The sequence below is a fragment of the Rhinolophus sinicus genome, chromosome X, assembly GCF_036562045.2.
Source record: "Rhinolophus sinicus isolate RSC01 chromosome X, ASM3656204v1, whole genome shotgun sequence".
In the NCBI taxonomy this organism is placed as follows: domain Eukaryota; kingdom Metazoa; phylum Chordata; class Mammalia; order Chiroptera; family Rhinolophidae; genus Rhinolophus; species Rhinolophus sinicus.
Window position 1 is genome coordinate 77,575,983 of NC_133768.1, and position 15,185 is coordinate 77,591,167.

At 39.9% G+C, this 15,185-nt stretch overlaps 1 protein-coding gene across 4 annotated transcripts in view; it reads right to left on the bottom strand.

Annotated features, from left to right (window-relative positions):
* Positions 1-1,826: 1,826 nt before the first annotated feature.
* DCX (doublecortin) overlaps positions 1,827-15,185 on the bottom strand; it is a 196,273-nt gene continuing 182,914 nt past the window's right edge. For all 4 annotated transcript variants that reach the window (XM_074323613.1, XM_019719327.2, XM_074323612.1 and 1 more), the window contains one exon: positions 1,827-10,446. In XM_074323613.1, coding sequence (XP_074179714.1) covers positions 10,390-10,446 — 57 coding nt within the window. In that variant the 3' untranslated portion in view covers positions 1,827-10,389. The remainder of the gene's footprint in view (positions 10,447-15,185) is intronic.

Here is a 15,185-nt window from a genome sequence, read left to right on the forward strand (position 1 = left end):
TGGAATTCGCAAGAACAGGGGTCCTCAAACGAGGGAAGGCCTTAGAATCCACTGGAGGGCTTGTTAAAACAGGAATTACTGGTTCCCACTCCCAGAGTTTCTGATCTATTATATACAAGTTGGGATCCAAGGATTTGCATTTATGACAAGTTTCTAGTTGGTGCTAATGCACTGCTCTGCAGTGTGAACACCTTGAAGACAAAAACCGTGTTTTATTTCTGTACCCCAGGTCCTTAGTGCAGGGCCTGGAGTATAGGAAGCTTTCAGTAACAGCTGTTGAAAGAAGGAAATCATAAAACCAGAGAAAAGAGATGGGGGTGGGGATGAGGGGAGGAGAAAGGAAAAGGGGCTGAGGAAGGAGGACGGAAGAAGGGAGATTGGGAGAGAGAAACCACTGATCTAAACCACCCAAAATATAATTCCAGACTATGCTTTTCTGTTTTCCTCCCAGAACCCTGTGTACTGGGTCTATATAACCTTGCTACTTCAGGTAATTTTCAACTCTCAGAGCGGGCCTTGCTTTTTCTGCCATTTCCTGTGCTATTCCATATGCTTAGTTAGAATGCTCTCTGCCCACCTGGAAAACTCTTAAATCATTTCCCAAGTACTTCCAGTTCTGTGAAGTTTCCCTGACCTTCATCATCCTGGGACATTAATTTGCCCAACATTTGTGTTCCCATAGCACTTGCTCCTTTGCACTGGGCTCGTTTATTTATAGGTCTGATTTCACTAGGCTGGAACTCCTGGAGACCCAAAGCTACCTAGAACATAATTAGCACTCCAGAAATTTAACAAAAATAATAAAGAGGAGTTAGATTTGATCTGGGTAATAGACAGCTGTCATAAGTTCCTGGTCAGAGGAATAACACAATCAAAATAATCTTTTAGAAAGATTTTGCTTGCAGTGGAGACCAGGATAGACCAAGGTGGGATAAAGTGATATCACGAGAAAACAGCAATGAGAAAGGCCTGATGATAGTGGGGATGAAGACTGGCCTGGCCAGTCTGGTGGCTGTATCTAGCTTTTCTTTGGATTAAGAACACTAAGAAGTTCCACCTCTACCTACTTTCTTTGTCTCAACCAGAGTGATGGTCCTGGTGGTATGGAGGAAGCATTCCTAATCATCTGAGTCCTTGGGAACACCCAGGATGCTGGCATCTTTGCTTCTTCAAATACACGTCAGGTGGAAGCTCCAGGGTTGGCCTTCATTGTGAGGTTGTTCAAACAGTTTTCTAAGATCTCAGCCTCATTTTTCTGTACCTTTTTCTCCCACCATTTCCATCAACCTCTGCACAAGCCCAGTGCCTTGTATTCTGCCTGTTAATAAAACCTTATCTGTAAAAAACATTTAATTAGTCACTTATGCCTGATGGTGAATAAGATATTTAGGAGTTCCCTCTCCCAAAGAGTGGTTGTACCATCAACCTATGGAGGGAGAACTGGAACACTGTCAAAGGAATTTCAGGCAACAGGTAAAAGTATTTTTGAGGAACCCATGGAGTCTTTCTTGGACCTCTGAAAACACAGTACTAGAAGTGACCACCTATTCTGATGGCACAGACTGACCTTAGCCAAAGCGTCTTATATGTAAAAAGAGGTCGTTTAATTTCTGCTCAACTCTGGAAGAGAGATCCAAGATCTTATATGTTGCAAATGTGCTGTGCTGTTAATTATGGTATTTCCATCATACATTGATCCTCAGCTTTCTTCATCTATAAAATTAAAGGTTGGACAAAATATTGTCTAAGTTTTCTGCCAGATTGGACATTTTGTGGTTACATGATCACTGGTTCAATGCTTAAAAAGAAAGAATGTCAGCCAGAAATATTGAAATCAAATTTTATTTTTGGAAAATGACATTACACACATCTTGCAAATGTACACAGAAATGAGAATGAGATGAAGAACAGAGCTTGAGAGCCAAAATGATTGCAAGAGCAGCTCTTGGCTGCCCGGTGTTGAATGCTGTGAATGTACAGCATTCATAGTTCACAACACGCTACACACATGGGGAAATTTTCTAGACTTTGAAGTCCTCTGACCAAAGAAAGCCCTCATCAAATTGTGGAGGGAGGAAGAGGGAGATTAGCAGGCACAGGAGATGAAAAGGGTCTGCTCCAGCTGCTTTACATGGGCCTCACCAAACCTACCAGTCCAAGTGGGAACAGCATACCAAAAATGAGAATGCGTTTTGAATTACAGTCTAAGAGAAGGCTAGGCATTCCCTGGGAAACCAACAGCAGTGAATATAAACCCAAGTCCTTGTCTTTTCTGCCTGTAACTATTCTGAAGGGGCAGATAATAATTCCTAAATATCTGTTGTCTTTCTCTGTTTTTTTTTTTTTTTTTTTTTTTTTTTTTTTTTTTAATAATTATTGGTCATTGGTCAAGCAGAGCCTTCAAAACTGCTGCAGGGATAGAGACATCATTGTTTGCTGTCATTTGATTATATGTGACTCTGAGAACTAGACAATTCTGCAATGTAGTTAAATGGCCAATTGCACTCCCAATTTGCCACTGATTTTTATGTAAAGGGGAGTTTAGTCTTTGATCACAATGCCATTCCTTGAGAAATGGTCAATAACTGCAGAGAGACTGTTGAGAAATGCTTCGTCCCCCCTTTTTTATTTGTTTGTTCTTTTCTGACTTTACTTGAAAAATATTGTTGGCCCCCAAATCAGTTATTTACAACTGTAAAGACACCTGGGAGCAGGGGGAAGGAGAGGCCAAGGGAGGGAGGAGGGATCACAAGGAAGAATATTTTCTTTTCAGAGATTAAAATGAGTTATTTAAGAAATGTGATGTACAATACCATGCATTTACTCTCCAAAGCTAGTCACTAGCAAGCTAACATCTCTAACACTACAACCACCAATTACAGTTGTTTTGCTACACTTACTGAGTTCTAACTACAGATATAGGACAGAAAGGGTGGGCTGTTTCCATTTTAAACTTTCTCCCTTTGAAAATGGCCATAAAACAGTTTTCTGTACAAGTTTAATGGCAGAAAATGATGACCAAAAATGTTTTAAAGAACTTACCACACATGAGAAATGCAAAAATTCAATCAAAACATGCATCAGTTGTGTACAAGTTATAAGGGATCATTGGCGTCAAGCTGCAATATATTACAGGACCATACATTGAAGACATTTTGATATAACCTCTTACTTGCTCAAATCCCATTAAAAGGACTTATAAAGAAATGGCATTGGAAAGGGCATTCCATATCGTATTGCCAAGCATTGACATTCCCAAGGGCTTTGTACCCTGTTAAATAAATTAGCACCTACAGGCTGACTTATTTGTCTAATAGTTACTTTTATATGGACTACCTGAACAAAATCATGAACAGTTGGTGTCGACAGTAAATATTTAGGTTAATTTAGTAACAGATGGAAAAACACATTTCAGTTAAGCAAATGTTTCTTTTTATGGTATGGATTTGTTAAATACACTTTTCATTTAAATCAACCCCAATTGCCTATAAGTTTAGCAAAAAAAAAAAAAAAAAAAAAAAAAATCAGCAGTTGGCAAGCCCCAAAATATAAGGTTGTTATGCAGAGCTTAATGTATGTTGGTAAAACTTTAAACAAATTGTTCCCCCACCCAACACGACCACCCAGCCAAACCAAATGACAGGGGAAATTACCTGTGGTCTCTTATTATATTACATTGCAGCTTTTCAAACTAAGAGCACATTAAACAAAATTAATTAATAGTATTTAGCTGATATGAATCCATGGGTGGATTTTTCTGTTCTGCTGATTATTTCTCTGAGCACACTTAACTGCTCCACAAAATGGAAGACTAAAAAGTAATCACAAAGTATTCTGCACAGTGCTTGGAAAGCAAAGGCCAAAAGGTACATGAGCTATAAGGAAACTGCTTGTGTGGATCCGCTTCAGGGAATTACAACTGAAAAGGGCGAAGAATAAAGGGCCAGATTTGGATTATTCCCACCAATTTACTTCTTACTAGACGTGGGTAGGATCAGGGCTGGCTGAGTAGGGAAATAATTCTCATCACCAAGGGGAAATCACAGGGTTAAGCAGAGACATATGCCCAATTCCTAGACAAGGAGGAAGGAAAAAAAATTAAAAGGCTTTTAGAGGACAAAAGACAGAGTAAAAAAATTGCAGAGGACAAAGGGTGGATGTATGTACTGTGGAAAGAGAGTGGCAACACAGAGTATAAAACTAAAATAAAAAATAGTGAACTAGAGAGAAAAAGCAAAGAGATACGCAGGGGAGGTAGAGAGTGGCAAAAAACCCATTGATTTCCTCAGGTTACTAACCCAGAAATGAGAAGTCTCAATGCCTGTTTTTGCCTTAATTTACAAGGTGTTTGTTCTGACTTAGGCTGTGCCATCTGCCCTCTCTCACTAGCCTGTCTTTCTAATCTGGAGCAGGAAGGTGCCTTTATTTCCAAAGGGAATTCTATATTTTCCTACCCCTGGCATCCAAGGCAAGGCAAGATTGCCTCTGATTCCAGAAGATGTTGAAGCCTATAAACTAAGAGATCCAAATTAGGCAGGCAGAAGGGGGCTTCAAGAGTCTTGTCACATGATAACCAGTGTCACGCTACCTAGGCCAAAGTGGGAGATCTGCATGGATCCTTAATGGGAAACAAGCAGGAAGCAACACCAACACTGAGAAGCTGGGTGTAAAGATCACACTAGATCTTTGAGGACCCAGGTATGCGAGAGAGAGGAGGAAGTCATTTTTTCCTGAAGAGATAGGAGGGGCAAGATTCTTTAACCAGGCATACTAAAAGAAAAGCCAATGAAGAGTGAGTCTTTTAGTCTCTGAAAAGAGAAAGTAGAAGGGGCTAGGAGAAGCTGCTGACAGTCCCAGACTATAGTAGGTTGCCCATTGGATTCAGTGCTCTGTCGGTTTAGAAATGCATTTTATCCCCACACACGTGACTTGGCTACTGTGTGACTAAAACTTCCAGCCTTTTACCTACTAGAGAAGTGAGGTCTGCAAGCCAGAGGAAGAATAAAATTGGGAATTTATTTTTTTGGACTTATTGCTTTTTAAAATTGTAAGTATGTTATTAAAATTGAAATAGAGAACTTTAATTTTACCTCTAATTTATTTCTTCCCAAAAAAATCTCAATCAAAAATTTTAAAAATGTAAGCAAGGGTAGTGCATACTTTCATGTTTCATATATTACTTTGTACTTGCAGCAAAACATTGCATAGGCCATAGATGAAAATTATTGGGCCTGTTGGGAATTCATTTTTAAGAAATGACCTGTGTTGCCTTAGTTTAGGATCACAGCCTTTAGCTATGATTAAGGACAATTCACTGAGTGTTAAGAGTACTAGACTGGGTCTGGATCAACAATAACCAGAGAACCTGTCAGAGATGCCTCTCCATCCAAAAGCTAGGCATGAGGGATCAATGCAGTATCCTTGCTCCAAGTGGTAACACCTGTAAGGAAGAGGAAAACTTCCATGGAATCAGAACAGTAGATGAGGCTACATATGGGCAGAAGAGTGACAGCTTCAAAGTTCCATACCAGGAGCAACACCCAGGAAGACCAGCAATTGCAAGGCATCATTGTACACAAGAGGTCTCAGATCACTTCTGGCCTATCAATGGCTGTACCTTTAGTCTCTCTAGATCCCAGGTCCAAAAACATACAACTCTAATCCCTCCCCCATCCAAGATAAGCTTCAAAACACTGATCATTTACTTAGGAAACCAGCCTAGGCCTAAGAGCTAAATCCCTTAATGCAATGAAGGCAATGTATGAGTGAGACCTGGCCGTGGAGATCAAAGTGACCCCAAGTGGCCAAGGACAAGTTCCAATGTCCTTGTTTTTTTTGTTTGATTTGTTTTTATTTTTATTTTTATTTCTAATGCTTTTATTTCCATAGCAAACTGGACAGTGGATGAGGTCATTCAAACCCCACTGTCCCAGTGCATCTATCTGGGTAAGTCTCTTGGCATAGATATTTCTGAGGTGAGCGGGTCTTTGGAAGCATTCTCATCAGTGTGCTAGAGCTCATTTTGGGGACATGCGAAGCCTTGTTCCCTTGTCCAAGGAAGACATGTTTGTTTGTTTTTTAAGTTGAGAACCAAATCTGAGGTGGATTGGGAGCATGTCCATCCATAATACTGAAAGGACTAGGGAAGCGGACACAATTTTTTCCAAGGCAAGCACTGGATTGCTGCTCTAAGACTTGGACTGGTTAATTCAAAGAGGGATCTAGGGGCTCAGACCGTTTCTTCTTGCCTTCTTCAGATAAATACACATCCACTTTAAGGTTTCTTGGTTATTTTGGATTGGGGAGGAGAAGCGGGAATGAGACAGAATTTCCTGAGGAATAGGGTAAGCCTGGAAGGAGGTCTCTTGGAACTGAACTAATAAATACCCTTTAGTTCCCAGGAAGAGGCTTGCTGTGAGTAATAGTACGTGTTCAGAACTTGTTGTCCTGGTTACTGCCATGGAAGGCCACAGGAGCAGTGTACACAAGATGAGTATGGTGTGTAGAGCACATAGCTTACTATTTTAGTGCAAACACAAGGAGCCAATGTTTAACATAGGCCAGGGTACATTTTAGTCACAAAGTCCCTTGCTTATACTTGGAAATTGTCCCTATAATGGCAAGATGGTTATGGGAACATTGCGGATGAGGATAACCACAGCAAGACCAGGTTATTTTCTCTAGCTAGTCTCACTCCCATATTTTTAAAAGAAATCATTGCCAGCAAATGGTAGCCACACTCATTTTAAAAATACTAAAAAGCCATCACAGAAAGTCAGGATGAACAAAGCTGTTGTTCCCTCTTCCTTCCTTCCTTTCCATGCTCTAAAACCAAGAAACATTTCCCTCGACCTATGAAGACCAACCAGTGTGAAATGAGATAAAATGAGCTGTTTGGGAAAACCAGTCTTTCTATATCCCATTTGGACAGGGCAGGAACTCAGGGGGCTGTTCTGAGGGCTTCTCAAGGTGATCCCCTGTGTTGGGCTTCTCACAGTGATCCCTTGTGTTGGATGCACAAGGTCAGGGACCCCATTGCTCCTGTTGGTCTTCAGTGCTTCCTTCTCTTTGCAGACATCTGCAGTCCATGTGGATGGGAACCATATGAATACAGGGAGAAAAAGCTGTATTAGGTTGCTGGGTGGATTTCCCACTGAGATCAGGACAGCAGCATATGGCTCCAAGATGCAACATGATCCTGGGAAAGAATTCTCAGGAGCCTAGTTGAAGGCAGTACAGTTCAGTTGGAAAAGGCCCTGGAATAAGAGCCAGAAGATGTAGGTTCTAATCCCAGACTTGCCCCTAGCCAGCTGTGTGACCTTGGGGAAATTACTTTACCTCTGCATCTCCATTATTGGCCTGAAAATGACGAAAATTTAGAGTAGATGATGTGATCTTAAGGTTCCTTCCAGCTAGAAAACTCTATGATTCAATCTAGGCTAATACTAAAGTCCGTAAGGACAAAAAGAAGTCATGCTAATGGCTGTCCTTTCCAAACTGAAAAGGAAATTTTCTCTCAATTTACCTCTAGTTAACACCACTTATGAAGTTGTTCTGCCCTGACCCCATATATACATTTTCCCCTTCTTGGTCCCTATTTCTATTTCTGTAAGGGAGAAAAATCAGGAGGTAGGAATAAGCAACAGATCAATTGAGTGTGTGTTTGTATGTGTGTGTTAAAGAGGAAGAAAGAATGGGGTGAGTGGAAGCAAGTGTTTGGTGAATGACTTGTTATTTGCTAACTGTGCAGCAGGTAACACAATGGGAATTTAGTAGTAAAACTGGATTGGGTAAAATTGGAAATGAATGATGGGTGAAGTAGCTCAGTTACAATTTTTTTCTTTTTTGCCTTGAAAATGGGCCAATTTAAAATGCAATTACTAAAGCCTTGAATTTTTAACTATACCAAGTCCCCCTGAAGTGGCAGTACAGAAATATTTCCCTATAATTTATTACAAGAAAGATGGAAAATCTATTATTATAGGAGATTGTTGGTTCAAAGATTATTCTAAAGAAAACGTCCATTTAGTATTTCCTAATGATACATATGCCACAAGCAAGGCAACACTCAGAGAGGTATCATAGGGCCTGGATATAAGGAAATCTCAATCTCTCCTCTAGTCCCGCTCTTTCCAGCAGGTCATTTAGCTGCTTCAGCCTTAATTTCATCATAGATGGAAGGAAGTGGAATAAATGAGATCTAGAGAAAGATCTAGAGAAAGGATGGAATCTTTGGGGGTCTGACCTGAAGTTTACAAATAGACCTCCTACCACTCTCTATAACACCACCCATTTCAAGCACCAATTTTTCCCAGTTAACTACAAATTGTTCTGGGAGGTACTAAGAAAACCTTGAATTTTTCAAAAAGAATTAAAGGAGTAAGTAAAATGGGCTTCTTAATGGTTTCTAAAAAACCTACAAATAGAGGAGAGGGGCAAAAAGAGATTATCATATTTTGGGGTTCTTCAATGACCAATTTAACCAGGAATCAGTACTGCCACCATCTGGACTTCTCTTGAACCAAGAATGTCTCTTGTAGCGGAGGTCATCTGAATCTTGTCTAGAGGCATCTGAAGTACCCCTTCCACCACTGAATTCCCTCCTACACAGTGCTCATCAGCAAGGCCACCAAGTTGCTACTGATCAATGTTGGAGTATCCTGTAGTATCTCTCAATTATGAAGGGGTACTTTCACACGCCTGCACGCGCGTGCATGCACACACACACACACACACACACACACACACACACACACAGCAAGCTCATTCCTATTAAAGTAGAGGAAAACTGCAAGTCATTCAATAGCCAAGAAGCAACTTGGCTTCAAATGTTGCGCTTTTCCAACTATCTGCACATTACGAAGAAATAAGAAAATCTTCATATCTGTTAAAAACAAACACAGAATTGGCATGCATGGTTTTCACTTAAATTTAGTTATCTTTGCAATTATGGGCTATGATTACAGACAAAAAGCAGTGTTATGAACCTGTACCTCAAAGACTTATAATTATTTGAAATGATCAGTCCTTAGCAAAGAGAAACCCTTTCTAGTGTTAAAGACAGGAGAAAGGTTTCTGTAGCTTCAGTATGAACTATCAGGATTATAGATAAAAAAGAGTTGCTTAAAATATGCCATAACATTTCATTTAAAATATAATTAGAATGTCTGGTCCACATTGAAATTATTAATGTAAGCATAACTGTTAAAAAGTTATCAAAAGACTGATTCTATTGAATTGGCCTCTGCTATTTATTTTGTTTACTCCTGGAGGTCTCTGTTTGGCAGTGACAGCATGATTTCTAAACTACGTTATTCTGCATTTTTTTTGATAAATTTTCTGCTGTGTTTTTTAGACAAAAGAAAAATCACCAGTTTATAAAAAAGGAGCTTGAAGAGTTTGCTCCTGAAATACAGACAAGAGGTTTTATAAAAAGGATATTGGTTCCTTGCTATAAAAAGCGACCGAAAGGTAACAGACCTGAAAACAAATTCTCACAGTGTTTTCAGTGTTGGCTGTTTACAAGGCATTCAATAGAACAGAGATAGATGGATACCATACACTTTGTGTAATAATTTGCTATGTTAGACAGCCTCCTAGAGGAATCAGCTATATGAAGTCCGTCACCCCCAACTCTATTAATTGCTTATTGATTCTAAATTGCCCCAGTGGAGGAGTTGACAAGGAATTCACTGTGATTTATAAACTTTACTGAGATGCCTACAGTGTTTTCCAATTCTGCCTAGTCTCTTTCAGCCAGCCCTGTACCAGGGCCCTAAGTGTCTAGTGTCAGAATTATAAGTTGCTGGTGTTTCTCCCCATGGTTAGCCAGAATTGATGCTAGACAACAAACAGTGGGCTCAATCAGGTGTGAAGAGCAAGACCAGGGAGCTGCCTTGCCATCCTCTGAGGATCTTCCAGGATTCTCGAGATTGGGAGTCAGGAGGTACTTGTGTTTATCACTCTTGGATTTGCCAATGATGTTTTCACCACACACACATTTTAAGTGCATGTATGTAAACAACCCTCTACAAAAGGATGACTCCTGTGTATGAGCAAAGTGAGACAGGGAAAATAATGGAGATGCCTAAATATTCAGTAGGACGGTCATGGACTATCACATTTTGCATCCCTGGAAAGATACCCCAAAGTATGGTTATCAATCTATCTCTTACAATTGGGAACTGTGGATCAATCAGTGGCCCAGAGGAGAAATCACAGGAAAATAAACCCAACATATTACAGTGTTGTTGTTTTTTAAATAACAACAATAACAAAAAAATAAAAACTTGAAAGCACCAATAACCCTGTTGGACACTTGAGCAGAAGTACCCTATTGTAACAGTAAGCTTGGATTTGTACTCTGGACTCTGAATACTCTCTCCTTCTTCACATGGAATCACCAAGTGAGTCTGAGTCATCCAACGACAGAGGCAGGTACAGGTCCTATAAGAAGATAAGAGAAAAAGTTAATTATCTTTTTCTGAGCAACTTGGGCTCTGAAATGGGCGAGATTATATGGCTGCTTTTATTTTTTAGTTAATATTTTCTCTAATTTTATTTTGAAATATAGATTCACAGGAAGTTGATATACAGGGAGGTATACTTGTACCACTTACTCTTCACTCAATTTCCTGCAATGGTAACACATTGCAGTTTTCCATTTACTCATGGGTGTGTGTAGTGGTGGTGGTGGTGGTGGTAATAGTAGTAGTAGTAGTCCCATGCAGTTTCACCACATGTATATATTTTTGTGTAATCATCACCAGTCGAGATACAGAACTGCATCCTCACCAAAGGGCTCTCTCGTGCTATGCCTTTATAGCAACATCTACCCCTCCCCCATCCCTAAGCTCTGGTAACTAAAAATCTTTGCCATCACTGTAATTTTGATGTCAAGAATATTATATAAGTGTAATCATATAGCATGTAACCATTCACCCATTGAAGGGCATGTGGGATGATTCCAGTTCAGGGCTATTACAAGTAAAGCTGCTATAAACATTCATGTGCAGGTTTTTATGCCAATATGTTTTCATTTCTCTGGGGATAAATGCTCAAGAGCACAACTGCTGAATCATATGGTAATTACACGTTTAGTTTTGTAAGGACTTGTTTTCGAGAGTGGCTATACCATTTGCATTCTCACCAGAAAAGTATTAGTGATCCAGTTTGTCTACATCCTCATCAGTATTTGGTGTTTTCACTACTTTTTATTTTATCCATTCTTCTGAGTTTGTATTGATATCTCATTGTGGGTTTTTTGTATGTCCCTGATGGCTAATGTTAAATATCTTTCCATGTGCATAGTTAACATCTGTAATTCCCTCTCAGTGAAATGTATCTTCATGTCTTTTGTTCATTTTCTAATTGGATTTTTTCTTACTGTTGAGATTTAAGTTACTTTTTTAAATTAAAGTTTATTGGGGTGACAATTGTTAGTAAAGTTACACAGATTTCAGGTGTACAATTCTGTAATACATCATCTATCTATCACATTGTGTGTTTATCAACCAAAATCAGTTCTCCTTCCATCACCATATATTTGATCCCTTTTACCCTCATCTACCACCCCCCCTTACCCTCTGGTAACCACTAAACTATTGTCGGTGTCTATGAGTTTTTGTTTCTTCATTTGTTTGTCTTGTTCTTTTGTTGTTTTCAGTTTTGTATACCACATATCAGTGAAATCATATGGTTCTCGACTTTTTCTGTCTGACTTATTTCGCTTAGCATAATAATCTCAAGATCCATCCATGTCATCATAAATGGCATTATTTCATCTTTTCTCATGGCAGAATAGTATTCTGTTGTGTATATATACCACATCTTCTTTATCCAATCATCTATCAAAGGACACTTTGGTTCTTTCCATGTCTTGGCCACTGTAAATAAAGCTGCAGTGAACATCGGAGCACATATATCTTTACGGATAAATATTTTCAGATTTTTTTGGTAGATACCAAGGAGAGGGATTATTTTTGTATTCTATATATGTCTTTGGTTAGATATGTGGCTTGCAAATATTTTCTCCCAGTCTGTAGTTTGTCTTTTCATATCCTTTGCATGGTCTTTGACAGAGCAAAATTTTTTAATTTTAATGAGGTCCAATTGATTATTTTTTTCTTTTTATGGATTGTGATTTTGTTGTCAAATCTAAGAATTCTTTGCCTTGAAGAAGATCAGAAAATTTTCTCCTATGTTTCCTTTCTAAATGTTTATATCTATAATACATTTTTTATTTAATTTTTGCATAAGACATGAAGTTTAGGTTGGGGATCATTTTATTTATTTATTTATTTTTGGCTGTCCAATTGCTCTAGCATCAATTATTTAAAAAGGTACCTTTTCTCCATTGACTGCCTTTTGCACCTTTGACAAAAATCAGTTGTGAATATATATATGTAGGTTCATTTCAGGCTCTGAGAGAATTCCTAGGCTCTGAACAAATGCCTAACCCAGAAAATGTACCCCATCTACAGACTTCCAATTTGTTTCCTGATGTTTCCATTTCCAGGAATTAGGATTCATGGCCCCAATACTGTCCCGAGCCTGATCAATTGTCTTGAGGTAACGCAGGCATGATATGGCATTGGTTTTTCCCATTGTTCCCAGAGCTCTATTTGGGGAGCTTTGTGATTCCTCTTGGACTTACTTCATCCATTGTCTAAATCAGTGATTTTCAAATATGTCTTTCTCTCTCAATCTCTCTCTCTTCTCCTTTTAAATCTTCTATTAAAATAAAATTTGCAGACTTCCGGAAAAATGGCGGAGTGAGGTGAGCCTCTGTAAAGCTCCCCTGGAATTTACAAAGAATCGAACAACAAAAACTCCACAAAGGACTCCCTGCACAGCAGACAAGCAACACGAAGAGGCCCACTACCGACTGAAATCACCTACAGGTGGGAGATTCGCGCGAGTGGAGGGAGGAGGAAAGGGAGAAGTGCGCGGAGACGGAGCCGCGCGGGCGCAGGACGCAGACCTGGCTCAGTGCGCCGAGCTCGCTGCTTCCCGGAACTACCGCAGCTGCGGGAGAGGGAAGAACTCGGACTGCTAGGGCTCCGCCAGGGCTCCACAGGGCTGAGGGGACAGCATATAACACGGCTGAACCCAACGCTCACGGCAGAGACCTCGGAGAAAAGACTGAGGGAAAAGGCTGAAAACGGTGGTTTAAGCCCGCACTGCCGAGCAGAGAACGGAGCCTTAGGCACTGAGACTAGCCGCCCCTCCTCCCTCCCAGAGCTCGCCCGCCCCACCTGCCCGGTGCTAGAAGCGAAACAGTAGCAGTGTCAGATCAAAACAACAGAAAATTTGCTGTTTTGAGAACTGTGGACCGCAAACACAAATTCACAGCCCAACTAGTTCCAGCAAAGGGAGAGAGCTGTGGAAGCAGGACCGGCTGTGGTGGTGGTCGCCGCCATTGCTCTGGGCCACCTCTCACAACTCACCCGCCCCTGACCCCACCTATCTGGGCGGATCCCTGCAGGAGTAAACAGAACTGCTGAAATATACGGGCTCTGAATCAGCAGCTGGAAGAGCTTTGGAACATCAAAAGCTCTCCGCATACCCACGGGACACTGCGCCCTGTGACCTAGACGAACTATTAACAGAGGAGAAGCCCGTCTCCCAGGGAATCCCCCATTGTGTGAGAAGTTGGAATAGTGCAGAGAAAACATAGCACTACTGTGTGGGAGAAGAAAATAAGTTGCAGTTGGAGAAATAATAAAACATTCTACCAACAAGTACTGGCAAACAAAAGAAAGACCGCTTTCTATCAACCTGTTGCAGAAGTCACTCCTGTAGATGTCTAGGAAGAGAAATAGTAAACCAGTAATCGCCATGAATAACCAAGGCAACAAGATAGCTCAGAAAGAAAGTGAAAAATCTCCAGAGAAGGCACTTAAAGATACAGAAATATGTGACTTAAATGACAGAGAATTCAAGATTGCAGTTCTGAAAAAACTCAACGAGATACAAGAAAACACAGATAGGCAGTTAAAGGAACTCAGAAACTCAATCAAAGAACAGCATGAGCATTTTACGAAAGAGATTGAAATCTTAAAAAGAACCAAATAGAATTTCTGGAGATTAAGAACTCAATAGAAGAAATTAAGAATGAAATAACCAGCTTAGGTAGTAGAGTTGACCAGATGGAGCAAAGAATCAGTGACATCGAAGATAGAAACCTGGAAATGACACAAATTGAAGAAGAAAGAGACTTGAGACTTAAAAGAAATGAAAGAACTCTACAAGAACTTTCTGACTCCATCAGAAAGAGCAATATAAGAATAATGGGCATACCAGAAGGAGAAGAAAGAGAAGGGAACAGAGAATATATTCAAACAAATTGTCGATGAGAACTTCCCAAATTTGTGGACAGAACTGGACCCTCGAATCCAAGAAGCAAATAGAACACCTAGTTACCTCAATCCCAACAGGCCTTCTCCAAGGCACATTGTATTGAAGCTGTCTAAAATCAACGACAAAGAAAGAATCCTCAAGGCAGCCAGGGAAAAGAAGGCGGTAACTTACAAAGGAAAGCCCATTAGATTATCATCAGATTTTTCAGCAGAAACTCTACAAGCCAGGAGGAGTGGAACCAAATATTCAAACTATTGAAAGAGAGAAACCATGAGCCAAGAATAATATATCCAGCAAAGATATCCTTTAGATATGAAGGAGGAATAAAGACCTTTCCAGACATACAGAAGCTGAGGGAATTTTCTAATACACGACCTGCACTACAAGAAATACTAAAGGAGGCTATTCGACCACCATCAACAGGGACAATTTGTGGCAACAAAACTCAAAAAGGGGAGAGTAAAGGCCTGAACGGAATATGGGAATGGAGAAAGTAAGCGTGCTGAAGAAAATGGAATACTCTAAATATCAAACTTTCTTTTACATAAACTTAAGGGTAAACACTCAAAATAAATCCAGAATTGAAATATATACTGAAATAAAAGAAGAAACAGAGGGAAATATCATAGAAAACCACCACACAGAAATAATGGAAAACAACAAAAAGGCAAAGAAACAATGGAGACACAGACTTATCAGAAAACTAAAGATAGAATGACAGGAAATCCTCACATATCAATAATCACCCTAAATGTAAATGGACTGAACTCACCAATAAAAAGGCACAGAGTAGCAGATTGGATCAAAAACTAAACCCAACCATA